Below are 23,726 nucleotides of genomic sequence, written 5' to 3'. Positions count from 1 at the left end.
TTCACTGGAGTTCAGAAGAATGAGAGGGGACCTCATAGAAACGTTTAAAATTCTGATGGGTTCAGACAGGTTAGATGCAGGAAGAATGTTCCCAATGTTGGGGAAAGTCCAGAACCAGGGGTCACAGTCTAAGGATAAGGGGTAAGCCATTTTGGACCGAGATGAGGAGAAACTTCTTCACCCAGAGAGTGGTGAACCTTTGGAATTCTCTACCACAGAAAGTTGTTGAGGCCAATTCACTAAATATATTCAAAAAGGAGTTAGATGTGGTCCTTACTACTCGGGGGATCAAGGGGTATGGCGAGAAAGCAGGAATGGGGTACTGAAGTTGCATGTTCAGCCATGAACTCATTGAATGGCGGTGCAGGCTACAAGGGCCGAATGGCCTACTCCTGCACCTATTTTCTATGTTTCTATGAATATCGCCACTAACACTCTTTCAATTCAGGACTGATATTGGCAGCTCAGAGCCAGCGAAGTTTTATCCAGATGATATTTAATTGTAAGTGAAGCATTGAACAATAGGAACCTCCTGTGCATCATTACAGTCAAAGGATCATTTATTTTATTTATATTCAAGCATTTGCGACAAAAAAAACCCCAATCTTGTTACTGATCGGAATTACAGGGTCAGCAGAAAAAGATTCAGAGAATCAGGAAACTGAGAAGACCCTGGTCTAAATGGTGGTCTCACTAATACAGTGGGACATCTTTACAATACTCAAAGCACGGGTCTTTTACATTCAACAGAAAGAGTGTTTGCAAACCCTTCCAAACACAGGGAGGTAGGCTAGACTATCGCCCAAAAAATGAACGATGTTCCAGCGATGGTCGATGTGTCAGCCTTACTGATCGCTGGAACATCGCCCATTTTTTGTATCGCCATTTTCCACTCGCCGATAGGTCAGCGAAGTGAAATGGGCGATAGCAGGGCATTTTGGGTGATATATGGGCACTAGGCCAGCGATGTGAAGTGCAAAGCCCAGCCCCCGGATGTTTGATTGGAGTCTCTGTGGCTTCAGTCTTATCTCCGCCGGGCTGGGCATTCTTCTTTGCGAGTTCCGTCTCCTCCCTCGTCCACCGGCTAGAAACCCCTCCGGGGTTCTCATCAGCGACCCGCCTTCTTTCTTGATGACTTTTCCGCGGCTTTGAATTGCAGAGAGGCGTAGAAAGTCTGGTCTTGCGGGGCGCCCTGAGACAGGAACACACGTTAAATATCGACAAGTTCCAAGTTATTCGAAAGGCAGCTCAAACTATCCCGTCCCGCAATCGCGTTTCAAGGAATCGTAGCATGATACAGCACAGGCATAGGCCATTCGGCCCATCGTGCCCGTGCCAGCTCTTTGAAAGAGACAAGCCAATTATTTGCATGCGATACCCAGAAAATCGGCAAGTTCCTGTATATTATTGCAACAGGGTCAATGAATTTACTTACATGTCTTGTACCCTGATGTGTCTGCCTTGCCTCCATTTGATGGGTGTCAACTGTGTATAAATAGTTAAGAATTTGAATTTAATTATTGTCAAGTCCAGCTCATTTATAATAAATTATAGAGGCACTGAGCGCCAATAGTCCATCATTAAGCCTATGACCCCCAATAAACCAATGGTCCATTAATACACCAATGTTCCCCCAATACACTGATGGTCCAATACACCAATGGTGCAATACACCAATGGTCCAATAAACCAATGGTGCAATAAACCAATGGTTCAATACACCAATGGTCCAATACACCAATGGTCCAATACACCAATAGATGGGCACGGACGATCTACCCCCGGTGTCTACTGTCCACCCGATACATTATTTAACAATCTGATACATTATTAATTGGCATGACTAAGCAGTAATTAGCCTTTCTGGATGTCCGGCAGACAGGAGGATATTTTGAAGGCGGGCAATGACCCAATTGAATTTTGAAATATCCTGCATTTGACGTTCTATTTGCGCCAACATTTCAATCCAACTCATCCAAGTGTGGTTCACCTCCTCCTGCTCTGTTCACTGTCCCTCTGGAGCTGAAACCGTGTGGGAACAGAAACAGGAGACAAACATTACTTCTTGTGATGCTCAGCGGGTCAGGCAGCATTTGTGGAGAGAAACTGAGTTAACCTTTCAGGTCTGTTACCCTTCGAGAGAACGTTAGAGATAAAACAGAAATGAAACAAAGACAGACTGGCGTTTCTGTAGCGACCACTGGGCTCCCAAAGCACTTTACAGCCAATGGCATACTTTTTTGAAGTGTAGTCATTGTTTTAATGTAGGAAAAATGTTTCCAGCAAGTACAGAGAAAGTGGAGCTTAAACCCGGTTACATCTCCAACTTGTTCCGTCGCTGTCTCTGTCTCTCTCTCTCGCTCTCAATCTCTGCCTCTCTCTCTCTCTCTCTCTGTCGCTGTCTCTCTCTCTCTCTGTGTCGCTGTCTCTGCCTGTCCCTGTCTCTCTCTGTCTGTCTCTCTATCTCTCTGCCTCTCTCTCTGTGTCGCTGTCTCTGTCTGTCTGACTCTGTCTGTCTCTCTCTCTCTGTCTGTAACTCTGTATCTGTCACATTGCTCGCATCCGCAGTATTTTACTTTTCTACCTCCTGTGAATCCGTGGCCACGTGCCGTAAATACCGAGAACAGAGTTGTGGAATGGTCTTGGAACCATACTCAAAAAGAACGTGGAAAACACAAATAATATCTGGCACTGGAATCAGAGTTGGGGTTAAACTGGTTCTGACGCGGTGTTAAACCCAGCGAGACTCTCATTGATCAACTTTGCAAGTAGTTCAATTACTCACCTTTCCTGGCGGGGCCTCTTGTCTCGTCCTTCTGAAACAGTTCACTGTAAATTAGTATCGAAAGATACGAGAAGGGACTCACGTTGAACAAGCATTTATAAAAGATATTTTTGACGGATATAAACACTCACCTCGTCTGCCGCAGTTATGATGACACAGAATAATAAGGATCAGTACTAGAACCAAGATCGCCGAGACACGAATTGCAAACGGAAGGATCGGTGTACACCAGTCTGCAAAGACAGGACACTTAGAAAATGTTGCTGGGTCAAGCCACTCTTTCTGCGACTCACTTGTGAGAAACGCGACCCAGTTACAATTTAGGCGCATCCAACGCGGGCTGTGAAACCACAAACCAGCCAACGCGACCAATATTGGACGAGTGAATGCTCGCCAATGGAATAAGTTGCACTATTACACAGGATTATATAGAAACATAGAAAATAGGTGCAGGAGCAGGTCATTCAGCCCTTCGAGCCTGCACCACCATTCAATAAGATCATGGCTGATCATTCCCTCAGTACCCCTTTCCTGCTTTCTCTCCATACTCCTTGATCCCTTTAGCCATGAGGGCCACATCTAACTCCCTTTTGAACATATCTAACGAACTGGCCTCAACAACTCTTTGTGGTAGAGAATTCCGCAGGTTCACTATTCTCTGAGTGAAGAAGTTTCTCCTCATCTCGGTCCTAAATGGCTTACCCCTTATCCTTAGACTGTAACCCCTGGTTCTGGACTTCCCTCAACATCGGGAACATTCTTCCTGCATCTAACCTGTCCAGTCCCGTCAGAATTTGATATGTTTCTATGAGATCCCCTCTCATTCTTCTAAATTCCAGGGAATATAAGCCCAGTCGATCCAGTCTCTCCTCATATGTCAGTCCTGCCGTCCCGGGAATCATACTGATGAACCTTCGCTGCACTCCCTCAATAGCAAGCACGGAATAAGTTGCACTATTACACAGGATTACATCGGATCTAAGAACATAAGAACATAAGAACATAAGAATTAGGAACAGGAGTAGGCCATCTAGCCCCTCGAGCCTGTTCCGCCATTCAACAAGATCATGGCTGATCTGGCCGTGGACTCAGGTCCACTTACCCGCCCGCTCCCCGTAACCCTTAATTCCCTTATTGGTTAAAAATCTATCTATCTGTGACTTGAAACCACAAACCAACCAACGCGACCAATATTGGACGAGTGAATGCTCGCCAATGGAATAAGTTGCACTATTACACAGGATTATATAGAAACATAGAAAATAGGTGCAGGAGCAGACCATTCTCACTCAACTGTTGTCTTTATATACGTCTGGCATAACTTCCTTGCTTCTGTAGTCTATTAATAAACCCAAGGATTCTGTATGTATACATTCAATGAACTAGCCTCAACTGCTTCCTTGGGCAGAGAATTCCACAGATTCACAACCCTCTGGGAGAAGAAATTCCTTCTCAACTCGGTTTTAAATTGGCTCCCCCGTATTTTGAGGCTGTGCCCCCTAGTTCTAGTCTCCCCGACCAGTGGAAACAACCTCTCTGCCTCTATCTTGTCTTTCCCTTTCATTATTTTAAATGTTTCTATAAGATCACCCCTCATCCTTCTGAACTCCAACGAGTAAAGACCCAGTCTACTCAATATGGAACAGAAACAGGCCATTGGGCCCAACCAGTCCGTGCCGGTGTTTATGCCCCACTCGAGCCTCCTGCCGTCTTTCCTCATCTAAATCTATCAGCATATCCCTCTATTCCCTTCTCCCTCATGTGTTTATCCAGCCTCCCCTTAAATACATCGATACTATTAGCCTCAACCCCTCCCTGTGGCAGCGAGTTCCACATTCTCACCGCTCTCTGGGTAAAGAAGTTTCTCCTGAGGAGAACAATCCCAGTTTCTCAAGTCTCTCCACCTCACTGAAGTCCCTCAACTATTTTGCGTAAAACTTTCAAATCAAGTGCCTTCTTTTTTAAGGACGCAATCAACAGGTCTGCAACTATTTTAGTTGAAACCGTCAATCGAAAATCAAATGCCCCCTTATTAGAGGGGGCACTAAAATCGACAAGAAAACAAATTCGGTTTTGGCCATCAACTGAATTCAAATGAAAATTTGTCTGCCGGGGGCGGGGGGGTGATGATGCACTCCAGTCCCTCCGGTGCCCACCTCTCGCGGAAGGCCGCGAGCGTACCAGTGCAGGACCATTCCCGTAAATCTCCTCCACGCCCTCTCCACGGCCTTGACATCATTCCTAGAGTGCAGTGCCCAGAATTGGACACAGTACTCCAGCGGTGACCCAACTGTTGTCTTTATATACGACTGGCATAACTTCCTTGCTTCTGTAGTCTATTAATAAACCCAAGGATTCTGCATGTATTATTAACAACCATTTCAATTTGTTCTGTCACCTTCAAAGATTTATGTACATCCACCCTTATTTTTTATGAGCTGTAAACATAGAAACATAGAAAATACGTGCAGGAGTAGGCCATTCGGCCCTTCGAGCCTGCACCACCATTCAATAAGATCATGGCTGATCACGCAACTTCAGTACCCCATTCCTGCTTTCTCTGCATAACCCTTGATCCCTTTAGCCGTAAGAGCCACATCTAATGCCCTTTTGAATATATCCAACGAACTGGCCTCAACAACTTCCTGTGGTAGAGAATTCCACAGGTTCACCACTCTCTGGGTGAAGAAGTTTCTCCTCATCTCGGTCCTAAATGGCTTACCCCTTATCCTTAAACTGGAACGATAACCCGATTTCGCTGAAGCGTCACAACCCGAGGGTAATATGTCTGATTTGCAGATATCCACAAGTCAAAATTAAAATTAAAATAGATTTTAATCTTAAAATTATTCCAAGACGCGCTGCCGGGCAGTAGAAGCAGATTCATTAATAACTTTCAAAAGGGAATTTGATAAATACTTGGAGAGTGACACTTTGCAGGACTGTGGGGAAAAGGTTGGGGGAATGGGGCTAATTGGACAATGGTTGGGGTGGAGTGTAGAATGTTTCGGTGTAAGGGGTGTCGCAGTTGTGTGGGGCGGACTGGTTGGGCTGGGTGCTCTTTGCCTTTCCGTCATTGTTCATCGTTCGTAGGTTTATATGTAACCTTCAGGGCTGCTGACCGAGGGCCGTGTGGCTCTTTGTCGGCCGGTGTGGATACGATGGGCTGAAATGGCCTCCTTCTGCGCTGTAAATTTCTATGTTTCTATGTTGTAAACTCCTAGCTTGGAAGAATGAGAGGTGATCTCATTGAAACATACAACATTCTGACAGGGCTCGACAGGGTAGATGCAGGGAGGGTGTTTCCCCCCGGGCTGGGGAGTCTAGAACCAGGGGGCACACAGTCTCAGGATAAGGGCTCGGCCATTTAGGACTGAGATGAGGAGGAATTTCTTCACTCAGAGGGTGGTGAATCTTTGGAATTCTCTGCCCCAGAGGGCTGTGGAGGCTCAGTCGTTGAGACAGGGAGCAATAGATTTTTGGACTCGAGGGGAACCAAGTGGGGACAGTGCAGGATTGTGGAGTTGAGGTCGAAGATCAGCCGTGATCTTATTGAATGATGGAGCAGGCTCGAGGGGCCGAATGGCCGACTCCTGTGCTGTATTCGATAATTCTAAGATGACACGCCGAAATCGAAGGGCAGTCAAGAGCAGAGAAAATATTTAAAAGGCCTGGTTTGGAGGGTGACCATAGCTTATTTCAACATATTTTTTAACAGACAGACTGCATTGTTTCTCCCGATATAGAATATACATGAGAACATAAGAAATAGGAGCAGGAGTCGGCCATTCGGCCCCTCGAGCCTGCTCCACCATTCAATAAGATCATGGCTGATCCGATCATGGACTCAGCTCCACTTCCCTGCCCGCCCCCTTAGTCCCTTATCGGCTAAGAAACTGTCTCTCTCTGTCTTAAATTTATTCAATGATCCCCACTGATGGGGGAGACTAGAACTAGGGGGCATAATCTTAGAATAAGGGGCCATCCATTTAAAACTGAGATGAGGAGAAATTTCTTCTCTCAGAGGGTTGTAAATCTGTGGAATTCGCTGCCTCAGAGAGCCGGGACATTGAATATATTTAAGACGGAGATAGACAGTTTCTTAATCGATAAGGGATTAAGTGGGCGGGCAGGGAAGTGGACCTGAGTCCATGATCGGATCAGCCATGATCGTATTAAATGGCGGAGCAGGCTCGAGGGACCGAATGGCCGACTCCTGCTCCTATTTCTTATGTTATTATGTTCTTCCACAGCTCTCCGAGGCAGTGAATTCCACAGATTTACAACCTTCTGAGAGCAGAAATTCCTCCTCATCTCTGTCTTAAATGGGTGACCCCTGATTCTGTGCTGTGTAAGTCTATAATTCGAAGGTGACAGGCAGAAATCGAAGGGCAGTCGAGAGCAGAGAAATTATTTACAAGACCTGGGACGGGTGGGCTTATTTCAAGGTATTTCCCAATAGGCTGGCTGCACTGTTTCTCCTGATAGATATCTCTCTGTGTTTGACCCGCGGAGTTGCTTAATAGGGGCGAGAGAACCAGTCCAACTGATGTTACACTTTCGCAACCGAGCTCCCCGTCACAGTCTAAGGATAAGGAGTAAGCCATTTAGGACCGAGATGAGGAGAAACTTCTTCACTCAGAGAATTGTGAACCTGTGGAATTCTCTACCACAGAAAGTTGTTGAGGCCAGTTCGTTAGATATGCTCAAAAGGGAGTTAGATGTGGCCCTTACGGATAAAGGGATCAAGGGGTATGGAGAGAAAGCAGGAATGGGGTACTGAAGTTGCATGATCAGCCATGATCATATTGAATGGTGGTGCAGGCTCGAAGGGCCGAATGGCCTGCTCCTGCCCCTATTTTCTATGTTTCGATGTTTCTATGACTCACCTGTTGCCGCTTCGGGACGGGACACGCTCTTGCTCCAAGACTTGCCCGGCGACCCCAGCTCGACGATACAAGTGCAGACCCCTCTGTTGCTCCAGATCTCCGCCCCGACCATCACGTGGCTTCTGATGCTGTAGGTCCCGTCGGGGTCCAGGGTGCCGACCTCGCTCCGTCCCGCGACGAACTGTCCCGACACGTTCCAGTAAATGGCAATTTGCCTGGAGGACACGCCGGTCACCAGACACACCAAGGGGATGGTTTCCCTCAGAGGTGGCTCCCCTGGAGTCACAAACACCAGCACATCGGTTTTAGGCGTGGAACTGTCTGGGTGGGGATGGAGATGGAGGAAACAGTTAAATTCTGGCTAATGCAATTTTAATCGCATGTGCATGGGTTGAATTCAATCGGGCTTTGTTCTTACCTCCAACCAGCAGCAAGGAACCGTTCCTAAGGAGAGCATAGCCATGGCTATCAGCACAGTAGTAGGACGCGGCGTCAGAAGTGTTCACTTTCAGGATTTGCAGGACCAGGATAAATTTGTTGCGCCCTCTCTTCGAAGTAAACTTGCAGATGGTTCCACGGCAGGCTGGTATATGCACCAACTTGGGCGCTTCCCCCACGAGTTGCTTGTACCAGAAGTAGCTGTCCACGATTTCCACTTCGTAATCCAGGTGGCATTCCAGTTCCACCGTCTCCCCGGCTGCCGCCATCACAGTGAAGGGTTCAGATCCTGCGACTGGACAGAGGGGGGGGAGGGTCCCATTAGAGACGGTTTGTCTGCTCTGACCCCCGCGCCTTCAACGCCAGTTCATCCCACACTTCTGCAGCCCCGACCTGTGTCCCAACTCGCACCGAGTCCCGCTCACCCATCGCCCCCTGTGCTCGCTGACCCACACTGGCTCCTGGTTAAACAACGCCCCGATTTCAAAATTCACATCCTGTGTTTAAATCCCCCCCATGGCCGCGCCCCCTCCCGAGCTCTGTCACCTCCTCCAGTTCTACACCCCTCCCTATCTCTGTCACCTCGTCCAGCCCCTACACCCCTCCCTATCTCTGTCACCTCATCCAGCCCCTACACCCCTCCCTATCTCTGTCACCTCCTCCAGCCCCTACACCCCTCCCTATCTCTGTAACCTCCTCCAGCCCCTACACCCCTCCCTATCTCTGTCACCTCATCCAGCCCCTACACCCCTCCCTATCTCTGTAACCTCCTCCAGCCCCTACACCCCTTCCTATCTCTGTAACCTCCAGCCCCTACACCCCTCCCTATCTCTGTAATCTCCTCCAGCCCCTACACCCCTCCCTATCTCTGTAACCTCCTCCAGCCCCTACACCCCTTCCTATCTCTGTAACCTCCAGCCCCTACACCCCTCCCTATCTCTGTAATCTCCTCCAGCCCTTACACCCCTCCCTATTTCTGTAACCCCCTCCAGCTCCTAAAGCCCTCCCTATTTCTGTAATCCCCTCCAGCCCCTACACACCTTCCTATCTCTGTAACCTCCTCCAGCCCCTACACACCTTCCCTATCTCTGTAACCTCCAGCCCCTACACCCCTCCCTATCTCTGTAATCTCCTCCAGCCCCTACACCCCTCCCTATCTCTGTAACCTCCTCCAGCCCCTAATCCGCTCCCTATTTCTGTAATCCCCTCCAGCCCCTACACCCCTTCCTATCTCTGTAACCTCCTCCAGCCCCTACACCCCTCCCTATCTCTGTAACCTCCTCCAGCCCCTACACCCCTCCCAATCTCTGTAACCTCCTCCAGCCCCTACACCCCTCCCAATCTCTTAACCTCCTCTAACCCATACAACCCTCCCTATCTCTGTAACCCCCTCAAGCCCCTAAACCGCTCCCTATCTCTGTAATCCCTTCCAGCCCCTCTACCCCTTCCTATCTCTGTAACTCCCTCCAGCCCCTACACCCCTCACAATCTCTGTAACCTCCTCCAGCCCCTACACCCCTCCCAATCTCTGTAACCTCCTTCAGCCCCTACACCCCTCCCTATCTCTGTAACCTCCTCCAGCTCCTACACCCCTCCCTATCTCTGTAACCTCCACCAGCCCCTAAACCGTTCCCTATCTCTGTAACCCCCTCCAGCCACTATTTCCCTCCCAATCTCTGTAACCTCCTCCAGCTCCTACACCCCTCCCTATCTCTGTAACCTCCTCCAGCTCCTACACCCCTCTCTATCTCTGTAACCTCCACCAGCCCCTAAACCGTTCCCTATCTCTGTAACCCCCTCCAGCCACTATTTCCCTCCCTATCTCTGTAACCCCCCTCCAGCCCCTACACCCCTCCCGATCTCTGTAACCCTCTCCAGCCCCTACACTCCTCCCTATCTCTTAACCTCCTCTAACCCATACACCCCTCCCTAACTCTGTAACCTTCTTCAGCCCCCACGACCCTCCGAGATCTCTGCACTCCTCCAATTCTGCCCTCTTGCCCATCCCCCGATTTCCATCGCTCCACCATCGGTGGCCGTGCCTTCAGCTGCCTGGGCCCCAAGCTCTGGAACTCCCTCCCTAAACCTCTCCGCCTCGCTCTCCTTCTTTAAGACGCTCCTTCAAACCGATCTCTTTGACCCAGCTTTTGGTCACCTGTCCCTAATATCTCCTCATGTGGCTCGGGGTCAAATTTTTAAAAATAATTCTCCTGTGAAGCGTTTTACTAAAAAGAAAGAAAGACTTGGATTTATATAGCGCCTTTCACGACCACCGGCCGTCTCAAAACGCTTTACGGCCAATGAAGCCCTTTTTTTGGAGTGTGCTCACTGTTGTAATGTGGGAAACGCGGCAGCCAATTTGCGCACAGCAAGCTCCCACACACAGCAATGTGATAATGACCCAAATCATCTGTTTTAGCGATGTTGGTTGAGGGATAAATATTGGCCCCAGGACACGACATTAAAGGCGCTATATAAATACAATTTCTTCATGTTGATTTTTGAGAGATGGAGAGAGGCCGCTTTCAAACCCATCGCCTGTAACTTAAGACCAGCGGCATTATTGCCTTTAGTTATGGCAGATTGGACCTATTCTCTACTTTGCCTTTGCTTAGCCTTGTAGAAGGACCTGAAAGTAAACCAACATTATCAACAACAAAATATCTCTTTTATAAAGCGCCTTCAACGTAATTGAATGTCCCAAGACGCTTCACGGAAATTTGACATCGAGTCCCAAAATGAGATATTAGGTAATGATCAAAAGCTGGGACAAAGAAGTCGGTTTTAAGGAGCGTCTTAAAGGAGGAGAGAGAGGCGGAGAGGTTTAGGGAGGGAGTTCCAGAGCTTGGGGCCCAGGCAGCTGAAGGCACGGCCACCGATGGTTGAGTCATTACAATTGGCGTTGTTCAAGAGAATTGGGGAGCGCAGAGATCGCGGGGGGTTTGGAGGGCTGGAGGAGGTTACAGAGATAGGGAGGGTTGCAGGGGCTGGAGGGGGTTACAGAGATAGGGAGTGGTGTCGGGGCTGGAGGGGGTTACAGAGATAGGGAGAGGTGTAGGGGCTGGAGGGCGTTACAGAGATAGGGAGGGTTGGAGGGGCTGGAGGGGGTTACAGTGATAGGGAGGGTTGCAGGGCTGAAGGAGGTTACAGAGATAGGGAGGGTTGCAGGGCTGAAGGAGGTTACAGAGATAGGGAGAGGGGGCGAAAATATCGGGGCAAAAGCTGGGTCACATTTTCAACTCCGCAAACACAGTCCCCTTGTTTCCCGTTTTCAGCTGGTCCCAAGCACGGGTCACTCACCGTAATTCCAACACACGTGGTGGAGTGTGAGGATCAGGGGAAACGCTTCCAGCAACATCCTGGGGCCGGGGGCACACTCAGCTATTCCCGTGCTCGCTCAGAACATTCTACAGTTGGAGAGGGCGACAAATGTTCCGTGCACACACACACACACACACACACACACACACACAGTCGGTTGCAGCCCCTTCAGATGCAGTGGAAACTATTACGACCTAAGCCTTTTGGGTGCCGTGCCCTGAGCAATCCCATCCTTCATGCACTTGAGATGTGGCCAGTGTCTGTGCGTCACAGTGGCCAGGCTAGTGCGAGTTGCAGAGTGGACGCGAAGAGCTTTGCTGCATTGTCGTTCGGAGAGCATGGCGGAAAGATTACGGTATGGGTGTGCACATTTTACACTGTTCTGACTATTAATTTTGGCAGTTAAAAGTTTAGAATTGTGTTTGATTCGTTCACAGGATCTGGGCGTCGCTGGCCAGGCCGGCATTTATTGCCTATCCCCAATCGCCCCTTGAGAAGGTGGTGGTGAGCCGCCTTCTTGAACCGCTGCAGTCCGTGTTTTTGTTTTCCAAAAATATACTTTATTCATATAAAATGTTCACAATACATTGGAAAATAGTTCAGCAACTTGTGGCCAGCAATTCCATGCAATTCGTTTGGATGCTGACAGCAGTTCCGTACAATGCACTCGAGTGCATTTCATTTCAAGGTACGGTTTAGTACAATCGTAAATCATGTTACATGTAGCGCTGTGCAGTTGAAAGCAGTGCACGGAACGGGGTGAGAATACATTTACATTTCTTTACAAGTTACTAAACAGTGCAGAGACTTGCATTGTACATGGCACAAACACAGGTGTTTGTCAGTACATGGTGCTCTATGTATACAAGCAGATTAACAAGTACAGCCCGAGACTGTCACCCTTCTCCTTCAGGATTGCCCCTTCGCAAGGCAGGTTTGGAAGGAGATGCAGTGGTTGCTGTCGAGGTTCATCCCGAGCAGCTCCGTAACACAGGACTCTGTGCTTTACGGGCTGTTCCCAGGGACACACACCGAGACAGACATCACCTGCTGCTGGAGGGCCATCAACTCGGTCAAAGACGCTCTTTGGTCTTGCCGAGACTTGCTGATCTTCCAGAGCAAGGAGATGTCCACGTCTGCGTGTTGCAGACTGGCGCAATCCACGATCCAGGATTACGTGCTGAGGGACGCACTTAAAATTGGTGCAGTCGCCGCAAAGGCACGGTGGGGAAGGGCCACAGTTTAAAGCCCTTCTGACACGGTAAACCCGGGGGCAGAAATCAGTACAAAACTCCCCTCGGGTCGTACTTGTAACTTCTTTTTTGTGTACATGGAGCACCATGATCTGTAAACACCTGTGTCATGCCATGTACAATGTAAGGTCTGTTTCATAATGCACGTTGAAAAGAAAAATGTAAATGTACCGTCACCCATTCCGTGTAATGTATAGTGACACGTGTAATGTAATTTGTCGAATGTACTACAAGGTATCCCGTATTGTACCGAATTGTACTTGAACTGAAAAGCAAGGAAATGTATCGAACGGAACTTCCGTCAGCACCCAAATATAGTGTATGGGATTGCTGACCGCAGCTAAATGTACTGAACTGCTTTTGAATGTACTGTACAGATTTTTATAAGAAGAAAATATATTTCGAAATTTAAAAAAAGTACGGCCCGAGGGGAGTTTTGTACTGATTCCTGCCCCCGGGTTTACCGTGACAGAAGGGCTTTAAACTGTGGCCCTTCCCCACCGAGCCTTTGCGGCGACTGCACCAATTTTAAGTGCGACCCTCAGCACGTAATCCTGGATCGTGGATTGCGCCAGTCTGCAACACGCAGACGTGGACATCTCCTTGCTCTGGAAGACCAGCAAGTCTCGGCAAGACCAAAGAGCGTCTTTGACCAAGTTGATGGCCCTCCAGCAGCAGGTGATGTCTGTCTCGGTGTGTGTCCCTGGGAACAGCCCCTAGAGCACAGGGTCCTGTGTTACGGAGCTGCTCGGGATGAACCTCGACAGCAACCACTGCATCTCTTTCCAAACCTGCCTCGCGAAGGGGCAATCCTGAAGGAGATGGGTGACAGTCTTGTCCGCCCTGCAGCCGACTCGGGGGCACCGTGCCGAGTTGTTGGGACGTCGGCTGTGCATGAAGGCTCTGACGGGTAAGGCCCTCCTCACTGCCAACCAAGCTATGTCTTGGTGCTTGTGTGACAGCTCTGGCGATGAGACGTTCTGCCAAACGAGTTCGACAGTCCGCTGTGGTGAAGGTGCTCCTAACAGTGCTGTTAGGGATGGAGTGCCGGGATTGTGACCCAATGACCTATGCCCAAGTCAGGATGGCCAAATCGTGAGGGGTCCAGACAGAGAGGAACTGTTCCCATTGGGAGAAGGGTGGAGAAGCAGAGGACACAGATTTAAGGCAGAAGAAGCAAAGGCGAAATGAGGAAAAACTATTTTTAAGCAGCGAGTGGTTAGGGTCTGGAATATATTGCCTGAGAGGGTGATAGAGGCAGACTCAATCGTGGCTTTCAAAAGGGAGTTGGATAATTACCTGAAGGAAACAACGTTTGCAAGGGTACGGGGGAAGGGCGGGGGAGTGGGACTGGCTGAGGTGCTCTTGCAGAGAGCCGGCACGGGCTCGACGGGACAAATGGCCGGACTCTGTGCTGTAACCCTTCCCTGATTCTATGTGTGGGACTTGGAGGTGGTGGTGTTCCCATGCGCCTGCTGCCCTTGTTCTTCTAGGTGGTGGAAGCCGTGGGTTTGGGAGGTGAAAGCTCGCTGTGTTATCCGAAAGTGGTCATTATAGTTTATTCTGCAAAGAGGTTGTGACACATTCTTGCTCCAGCTTACTTGCAGGGGACCAGACAGCGCTGGATGTAATGTGTTAGTTACTGGTCTGTTGCTCCCCAGGACAGAAGATGCACGCGGAAATCTAATCGGTGAGACACCTTCGTTCATTGCACTCAGACAGAAGCTGAATGAATCCAAATCCTTTCTTAAATCAGTCCTACTATTTAAAAATATATCGTGCACTGCCCTCCTTTCTGTTAAGGCCCATTGCGTGGGTTTCCACTGACTGAACCTATTGCATAAATAACGGCAGAGACAACCGTGTTTATTCTTCTGAATTCACTCGATCCACAGGAAGAATTCACTATTTACCAATGTGGCTCAGTGGGCAGCACGCTCGCCTCTGAGTCAGAAGGTTGTGGGTTCGAGTCCCACTCCAGATACTTGAGCATGTAAATCCAGGCTGACACTCCAGTGCAGTGCAGAGGGAGTGCCACACTGTCGGAGGGGCAGTACTGAGGGAGCGCCGCACTGTCGGAGGGGCGGTACTGAGGGAGCGCCGCACTGTTGGAGGGGCAGTACTGAGGGAGCGCCGCACTGTCGGAGGGGCGGTACTGAGGGAGCGCCGCACTGTCGGAGGGGCGGTACTGAGGGAGCGCCGCACTGTCAGAGGGGCAGTACTGAGGGAGCGCCGCACTGTCGGAGGTGCCCTCTTTCGGATGAGACATTAAACCGAGGCTCCGTCTATTCTGTCAGGTGGATGTAAAAGATCCCATGGCCAGTATTGGAAGAAGAGCAGGGGGATTAATCCCCGGTGTCCTGGGGCCAATATTTATCCCTCAACCAACATCACTAAAACAGATGACCTGGGTCATTATCACATTGCTGAGTGTGGGAGCTTGCTGTGCGCAAATTGGCTGCTGCGTTTCCCACATTACAACAGTGACCGTGCTCCAAAAGTACTTCATTAGCTGTGAAGCGCTTTGAGATGTCCATTGATCGTGAAAGGCGCTATGTAAATGCAAGTCTTTCTTTCTTTCTAATAGTTTGATTGAACACCTCGGCAAACGATAACAATGATTGCAGTGTTCCACGATGTATTGTAATTTGTGTCCACAGGAAAATTCATAGCACAGTTATGCTCTGTTTGCATTGGTCGTTAAGACTCTTTGATATTACGGCACAGAAGCGGCCCATCGCTCCGTGCTGGGGTTTATGCTCCACACCAGCCCCCTCCCACCCCTCTCCATCTCACCCCATCACCATATCCGTCTATTCCTTTCTCCCTCATGTGTTTATCCAGCTTCCCCTTAAATGCATCGATACTATTCGCCTCAACCCCTGTGGCAGTGAGTTCCACATTCTCACCGCTCTCTGGGTAAAGAAGTTTCTCCTGAATTCCCCATTGGGTTTATTAGTGACTGTCTGATATTGATGGCCCCTGGTTCTGGTTTCCCCCACACAAGTGGAACCACTCCCTCTCTCTGTCTGCCCTACCCTTTCATCGTTTTAAAGACCCCCTATTAGGTCACTCCACAGGACTTTCCCTATAGGTGTAACCCTGTTTCCCTTGGCAGAGGGGTCAACAACCAGGGGGCAGAGATTGAATGTAATTGGGAGGGGGGGGAGGTTTAGAGGTGATTTGAGGTGAAATGTCTTCACCCAGAGGGTGGTGGGGGTCTGGAACTCACGGCCTGAAAGGGTGGTAGAGGCAGAAACCCTCACCACATTTGGATGTGCACCTGAAGTGTCGTAACCTACAGGGCTATGGACCGAGAGCTGGAAAGTGGGAATAGGCTGGGTGGCTCTTTGTCGGCCGGCATGGACACGATGGGCCGAATGGCCTCTTTCCCTGCTGTAAACATCTCGGATTCTATGATTCCAACCCCTCAGTTCTTGGTCTCGTCCTTGTTTATCTTTTTCGTACCTTCTCTATTTTTCGAACGTGGAGACCAGAATTATGCACAGTGCTCCAAGTGTGGTCCAACCTTGGTTCCATGTAAGCATAGAGCATCTCGCCTTTGCAATTCTACTGCTCTAGAAACGAACCCAGAGCTGTGTGTGCAGTCCACCCCGGTAAATGAATCGCATCAAAGAGGGTTTTGTTTCAGAATTCATTACACTGAGCGATAGAACCAGCCCTGTGATCAGTTCCAATTGTCTCCAGCGGGGTTGCAATTGGCAGAGGTCACACTCCACATTAGGGGTCACAGCCTAAGGGTAAGGGGTAAGCCATATAGGACCGAGATGAGGAGAAACTTCTTCACCCAGAGAATGGTGAACCTGTGGAATTCTCTACCACAGAAAGTTGTTGAGGCCAGTTCGTTGGATATATTCAAAAGGGAGTGTTGGCGCGGATGTTTTCTGGAAGAATCACTCGTCACTCGGGTCGGTTCCAAACGTCAAAAACGGTTTGTTTACGCCGGCGGGGAGACAGCCTCTGGGTAACTCCAGGCACTCCTCTCCGCCGAACAAAGCAATTCGTCACTACTTATATGTTTTACAGTCAGTTCACTACAATTACTCAGCCCATCTCGGCTGGACACAATCCAATCATAACGAGTATCGGTTACATATCGGTGCCTTTGGGCCAATGGATTTGGCCCCTCAGTAGCAGGGGCTGTGTGATCACTTCATGTCCAGGAAGGGAGTTACTTGTGGTCTCCTGATGTTTTTCCAGACCCCCTTACCTCGACTGTCCTTGGGTTTTGTTGGCGCCTAACCTCCTTATCTTGACACAGTTATGAGAATCCCATTACTCAGTTGCACAGTTACAGGGATCCCATTGTCTAGTAATCTACCAGGACATCTTGTCTGGGGGGGTTGCTGATTCGAGACATTCTGCTGAGCGCGCCCTTTTCAGTTGCTAGGAACGTAGTCAAGCTGGCTAGCTAAATTCCCCTAATGCTTTGCGGAATCTCTGGCAGCCATTTTATATATCTGGCCGCCCTTTACATATACATGCACACGTACACCCTGCAGGTGCCTTTGCCTTTGGAAGTGCCCGACAACAGGGAGTTAGATGTGGCCCTTACGGCTAAAGGGATCAGGGGGTATGGAGAGAAAGCAGGGAATGGGGTACTGAAGTTGCATGACCAGCCATGATCATATCGAATGGTGGTGCAGGCTCGAAGGGCCGAATGGCCTGCTCCTGCACCTATTTTCTATGTTTCCGTGGCTGTAAATTCCCCGGGACAGCATTGGGCCACACAGCCGAGTGGTGGTGGTCACAGCCGAGCCTTTTAACCGGAGTAGGACTATGTTAAAAAAATGTTCCTACTTGTATTCGATGCTCCTAAATTGCAAGTGTTTTGCCAGGAGGAGGTTACATTGAACATTTGTCCCCCCCCAATGCTGCACGCAGACGTTTCCGTACACCGAATAACCGAAGGGAAATTGAATCCCGGCTGCAATCTATTAGCGGTACGGTTAAGGCTGTCTTATGATCGCTATTGTTAGCGGAACCGCGAAGGTATTCCAGCTGGCTTGTGATTTCACTGCGAATAATTCTGAGTGGAAATTCAACAAAATTTGAGAGCAAAATCTCCGAGAATCTGCACTGGGGCGATCTGGGAGGAAGTACACTGAGGGAGTTGGGTGAAAAGTTTGTAAAAATTTGATATATACGCACTTTGCTTTTTATTTTAAGTACTAATTCAACTTTTATGGATGAATTATGCATGAATGGGCCGATAATTACATTTGTTCATCTTCATTACATGATGTGTATGATTCTGATTCTGAGTATGAAAACATAGGCCAGTTTATTCAACAATGAAAGCATATATTCTGTATCAAGTAGGTATATATTCTGGTAATATTGTAATACTAGGTTCCTATCTAGAGATGCAAATTTCTCTCAATAACATGTGAAATAAAACAGGTTACTACATTTTCTGTTCTGTATATAGATACATTAGTAAATATAGGTACTTCTGTATATAGGTACATTCGTGTATATAGGTACTTCTGTATATAGGTGTATTCCTGTATATAGGTGCATTAGTGTATATAGGTACATTAGTGTATATAGGTACATTAGTGTATATAGGTACTTCTGTATATCAGTACATCAGTGTATATAGGTACATTAGTGTGTATAGGTACTTCTGTATATAGGTGCTTTCGTGTATATAGGTACTTCTGTATACTGGTACATCAGTGTATATAGGTACTTCTGTAAAAAGGTGCATTAGTGTATATAGGTACATTAGTGTATATAGGTACTTCTGTATATCAGTACATCAGTGTATATAGGTGCATTAGTGTATATAGGTACATTAGTGTATATAGGTACTTCTGTATATCAGTACATCAGTGTATTAGGTGCATTAGTGTGTATAGGTACTTCTGTATACTGGTACATCAGTGTATATAGGTACTTCTGTATATTGGTACATCAGTGTATATAGGTGCATTAGTGTGTATAGGTAATTCTGTATACAGGTGCTTTCGTGTATATAGGTACATTAGTGTGTATAGGTACTTCTGTATATAGGTGCTTTCGTGTATATAGGTACTTCTGTATACTGGTACATCAGTGTATATAGGTACTTCTTTAAAAAGGTGCATTAGTGTATATAGGTACATTAGTGTATATAGGTACATTAGTGTATATAGGTACTTCTGTATATCAGTACATCAGTGTATATAGGTGCATTAGTGTATATAGGTGCATTAGTGTATATAGGTACATTAGTGTATATAGGTACATTAGTGTATATAGATACTTCTGTATATCAGTACATCAGTGTATATAGGTGCATTAGTGTATATAGGTACATTAGTGTATATAGGTACTTCTGTATATCAGTACATCAGTGTATATAGGTGCATTAGTGTGTATAGGTACTTCTGTATACTGGTACATCAGTGTATATAGGTACTTCTGTATATTGGTACATCAGTGTATATAGGTGCATTAGTGTGTATAGGTAATTCTGTATACAGGTGCTTTCGTGTATATAGGTACTTCTCTATATTGGTACATCAGTGTATATAGGTGCATTAGTGTGTATAGGTACTTCTGTATATTGGTACATTAGTGTATATAGGTACTTCTGTATATAGGTACATTCGTGTATATAGGCACTTCTGTATATAGGTATATACAAGTGAATCTAGCCTGTATCAGCCAGTATATAGCCCGTAGGTACTTTATAAGATAACATTGCGAGATTTCCTACATGGGAATTTCTCAATGATGTCTCCCATTTCAATAGTAGCCAGCAGCCATGTTCAATACACAGAGTGAAAAGGGTGGATTTGGCCTGTCGTTGATCTATGTACACGTTAGGCCAACAAACGATATTTTCCTCAGTCTTGCTTTTCTCCTCTCTCGTTGTGGATTCTATTCAGCCTATTTGGAAGGCCTTATATTTTGTTCCTACATTTATTTGGTGGGCCGATGTTCTTTGGTGGGGTTAATCCACCCCTGGTATAGCGGGTAGAGGTGGCGGGTTTGGGAGGTGCTGCCGAAGAAGCCTTGGCGAGGTGCCGCGGTGCATCGTGTAGACGGTGCACACTGCAGCCACGGTGCGCCGGTGGTGGAGGGAGTGAGTGTTGAAGGTGGTGGGGAGCGTGGCCGATCGAGCGGGGCTGCTTTGTCCTGGACGGTGTCGAGCTTCCCGAGCGTTGCTGGAGCTGCAACTCATCCAGGCAAGTGGGGAGTGTTCCATCACACTCCTGACTTGGAGATGGTGGGAGAGGCTTTGGGGGAGTCAGGAGGTGAGACACTTGCCAGATAGATGGTGCACACTGCAGCCGCGGTGGAGTAGGGAGTGCGGCGGGGGGGGGTGGTTAATGAATGTAACTGGGACTCAGAATAACACCAATTCCTTCTGTCCAAACACCGAGCACCGCCACCTAGAAAGGCAATGGTGCACATGAGGTTAATGCACACGGGGGCTGCTGTAGGTTGGGTTGAATGTACTCTGGGCGGCAAACTGCGAGCGGTTTGACGTGATGTCTCAGAGTTTGACCTTTCTGCAGCAACAGGAAAACCACAGAGAGCTTCGAGCTCGGCCACTCTCTTTCGGGCTAAGGCAGAATCTGTGGCAGTGCAGCTATTTCCACCAGTTCGTGGCTGAGCCTTTCGCGTCTGTTCGCAAGCGGCCCCTCCCCGCAAGCAGCGTGAGCAGCGGGCGAGGCGCCTCCCGCGTCACGCGCGGCCCACAAGCCGGGCGCCTCTGCTCTGGCTGTGGCCGGGTTGTATCCTCCTGACCTCTCTGCTTCAGGGTCGCCCTCGCTTCTCTGCCCTTTGAGGTCAAGGACTGCTGCACCTCGGCTCAGAAATTCAGCGCAGTGCAAAAATTGGTCCGCTCGACTCGCGGCCAAACTCTACCGGTAATTGATTCGAAACTTACACGGCGCCTCCCTCGCTTGCTCTCATCGCTCCGTTCCCCACACCACTTCATTCTTCTGCAGAGGGTGACCCTTCAGGTAGAATTGCACACAGCGTGCAGCACAGACACAGGCTATTCATAGAAACATAGAAAGTAGGTGCAGGAGTAGGCCATTCGGCCCTTGGAGCCTGCACCGCCATTCAATATGATCATGGCTGATCATGCAACTTCAGTACCCCATTCCTGCTTTCTCTCCATACCCCTTGATCCCTTTAGCCGTAAGGGCCACATCTAACTCCCTTCTGAATATTTCCAACGAACTGGCCTCAACAACTTTCTGTGGTAGAGAATTCCACAGGTTCACAATTCTCTGGGTGAAAAAGTTTCTCCTCAACTCGGTCCTAAATGGCTTACCCCTTATCCTTAGATTGTGAACCCTGGTTCTGGACTTCCCCAACATCGGGAACATTCTTCCTGCATCTAACCTGTCCAGTCCCGTCAGAATTTTATATGTTTCTATGAGATCCCCTCTCATTCTTCTAAACTCCAGTGAATATAAGCCTAGTCGATCCAGTCTTTCTTCATATGTCAGTCCTGCCATCCCGGGAATCAGTCTGGTGAACCTTCGCTGCACTCCCTCAATAGCAAGAATGTCCTTCCTCAGATTAGGAGACCAAAACTGTACACAATATTCCAGATGAGGCCTCACCAAGGCCCTGTACAACTGCAGTAAGACCTCCCTGCTCCTATACTCAAATCCCCTCGCTATGAAGGCCAACATACCACTTGCCTTCTTCACCGCCTGTGCCATTTGGCCCCACCGCTCCGTGCCGGGGTTTATGCTCCACACCAGCCCCCTCCCTCCCCTCTCCATCTCACCCCATCCCCATATCCCTCTATTCCCTTCTCCCCCATGTGTTTATCCAGCTTCCCCTTAAATACATTGATACTATTTGCCTCAACCCCTCCCTGTGGCAGCGAGTTCCATATTCTCACCGCTCTCTGGGTAAAGAAGTTTCTCCTGAATTTCCCGTTGGATTTATTGGTGACTGTCTGATATTGACGGCCTCTGGTTCTGGTCTCCCCCACTAGTGGAAATATCTTCTCTACATCTACCCTATCGACCCCTTTCATAATCTTAAACCCCTCTATCTGATCACTCATCGACCTGCTTATAGAATATTCAAAACATTGAAATTTACAGCAGGGAAGGAGGCCATTCGGCCCATCGTGTCTGCACCGGCCGACAAAGAGACACCCAGCCTAATCCCACTTTCCCGCTCTCGGTCCGTAGCCCTGTGGGTTACGGCACTTCAAGTGTACATCCAGGTACTGTTTAAATGTGGTGAGGGTTTCTGCCTCTACCACCCTTTCAGGCAGTGAGTTCCACCCCAGACCCCCACCACCCTCTGGGTGAAGACATTTCCCCACAAATCCCCTCTAAACCTCCCCCCAATTACTTTCAATCTATGCCCCCTGGTTATTGACCCTTTTGTCAAGGGAAACAGTTCATTAGAACATCAGAAATAGGAGCAGGAGTCGGCCATATGGCCCCTCGAGACTGCTCTGCCATTTAATACGATCATGTCTGATCTGATCATGGACTCAGCTCCACTTCCCCGCCTGCTCTCCATAATCCCTTATCCCCTTATCTTTTAAGAAACTGTCTATTTCTGTCTTAAATATATTCAATGTCCCAGCTTCCACAGCTCTCTGAGGCAGCGAATTCCACAGATTTACAACCCTCAGAGAGAAGAAATTCCTCCTCATCTCAGTTTTAAATGGGTGGCCCTTTATTCTAAGACTATGCCCCCTAGTTCTAGTCTCCCCCATCAGTGAAAACATCCTCTCTGCATCCACCTTGTCAAGCCCCCTCATAATCTTATACGTTTCGATAAGATCACCTCTCATTCTTCTGAATTCCAATGAGTAGAGGCCCAACCTACTCAACCTTTCCTCATAAGTCAACCCCCTCATCCCCGGAATCAACCACATGAACCTTCTCTGAACTGCCTCCAAAGCAAGTATATCCTTTCGTAAATATGGAAACCAAAACTGCACACAGTACTCCAGGTGTGGCCTCACCAATACCCTGTACAGTTGTAGCAAGGCTTCCCTGCTTTTATACGCCATCTCCTTTGCAATAAAGTCCAAGATACCATTGGCCTTCCTGATCACTTGCTGTACCTGCATACTATCCTTTTGTGTTTCATGCACAAGTACCCCCAGGTCCCGCTGTACTGCAGCACTTTGCAATCTTTCTCCATTTCAATAATAACTTGCTCTTTGATTTTTTTCTGCCAAAGTGCATGACCTCACACTTTCCAACATTATACTCCTTCCTATCCACTCTATCCAGGCCCCTCATCATTTTATACACCTCAATTAAATCTCCCCTCAGCCTCCTCTGTTCCAAGGAAAACAATCCCAGCCTATCCAATCTTTCCTCATAGCTAAATTTCAGTACTGCCCCTCCGACGGTGCGGCGCTCCCTCAGTACTGCCCCTCCGACAGTGCGGCGATCCCTCAGTACTGCCCCTCCGACAGTGCGGGGCGCCCTCAGTACTGCCCCTCCGACAGTGCAGTACGGCGCTCCCTCAGTACTGCCCCTCCGACAGTGCAACGCTCCCTCAGTACTGCCCCTCCGACAGTGCGGCGCTCCCTCGGTACTGCCCCTCCAACAGTGCAGTACGGCGCTTCCTCAGTACTGCCCCACCGACAGTGCAGCGCTCCCTCAGTACTGCCCCTCCGACAGTGCGTGGCTCCCTCAGTACTGCCCCTCCGACAGTGCGGGGCTCCCTCAGTACTGCCCCTCCGACAGTGCAGTACAGCGCTCCCTCAGCACTGCCCCTCCGACAGTGCAGTACGGCGCTCCCTCAGCACCGCCCCTCCGACAGTGCGGTGCTCCCTCAGTGTCAGCTGGGAGTGTCAGCCTAGATTTTGGGCTCAAGTCTCTGGAGTAGGACTGGAACCCACAACCCGCTATCTACTTGGCCACAGCTGACATTTTTTAAGGAAAGTTATAAGTATCACTCTCTTCCCAAGGAATGTTGTGTAACTTTGCTCACTGAAGGTTTGAAATAAGTCGACAGATTTTCTGAGCAGAAGTGAGTTAATGCTCGGAAATGCTCCAACCTGATCGATAATGTGGGACA

General features: G+C 48.6%; 1 protein-coding gene across 1 annotated transcript; it reads right to left on the bottom strand.

The window, feature by feature from the left end:
- Positions 1–716: 716 nt before the first annotated feature.
- LOC139240094 (uncharacterized) lies at positions 717–8,381 on the bottom strand. Its single transcript, XM_070868471.1, has 6 exons — positions 8,093–8,381; positions 7,675–7,995; positions 2,917–3,018; positions 2,786–2,816; positions 1,436–1,485; positions 717–1,192 (listed from the first exon to the last, which is right to left on the bottom strand). Exons 1-5 carry the CDS (start codon positions 8,379–8,381, stop codon positions 1,482–1,484), a joined length of 747 nt encoding a protein of 248 aa, XP_070724572.1. The 3' UTR covers positions 717–1,192; positions 1,436–1,481.
- Between the last annotated feature and the right edge of the window lie 15,345 nt (positions 8,382–23,726).

The sequence above is a fragment of the Pristiophorus japonicus genome, chromosome 30 (genome assembly GCF_044704955.1).
Source record: "Pristiophorus japonicus isolate sPriJap1 chromosome 30, sPriJap1.hap1, whole genome shotgun sequence".
NCBI lineage: Eukaryota > Metazoa > Chordata > Chondrichthyes > Pristiophoridae > Pristiophorus > Pristiophorus japonicus.
The sequence above is the reverse complement of the archived record's forward strand: the minus strand, read 5'-3'. Positions and strand labels throughout refer to the sequence as shown.

Bases quoted from the DNA above. Each gene is read 5' to 3' on its own strand.
- LOC139240094 (XM_070868471.1), bottom strand. From the start codon at position 8,381: ATGGCGGCAGCCGGGGAGACGGTGGAACTGGAATGCCACCTGGATTAC. The intron at 7,996-8,092 runs GTAAGAACAAAG...ATCCCCACCCAG, and splicing joins TTCCTTGCTGCTGGTTGGAG to ACAGTTCCACGCCTAAAACC. The intron at 3,019-7,674 runs GTGAGTCATAGA...CTGTCTTTGCAG, and splicing joins CCGTCCCGAAGCGGCAACAG to ACTGGTGTACACCGATCCTT.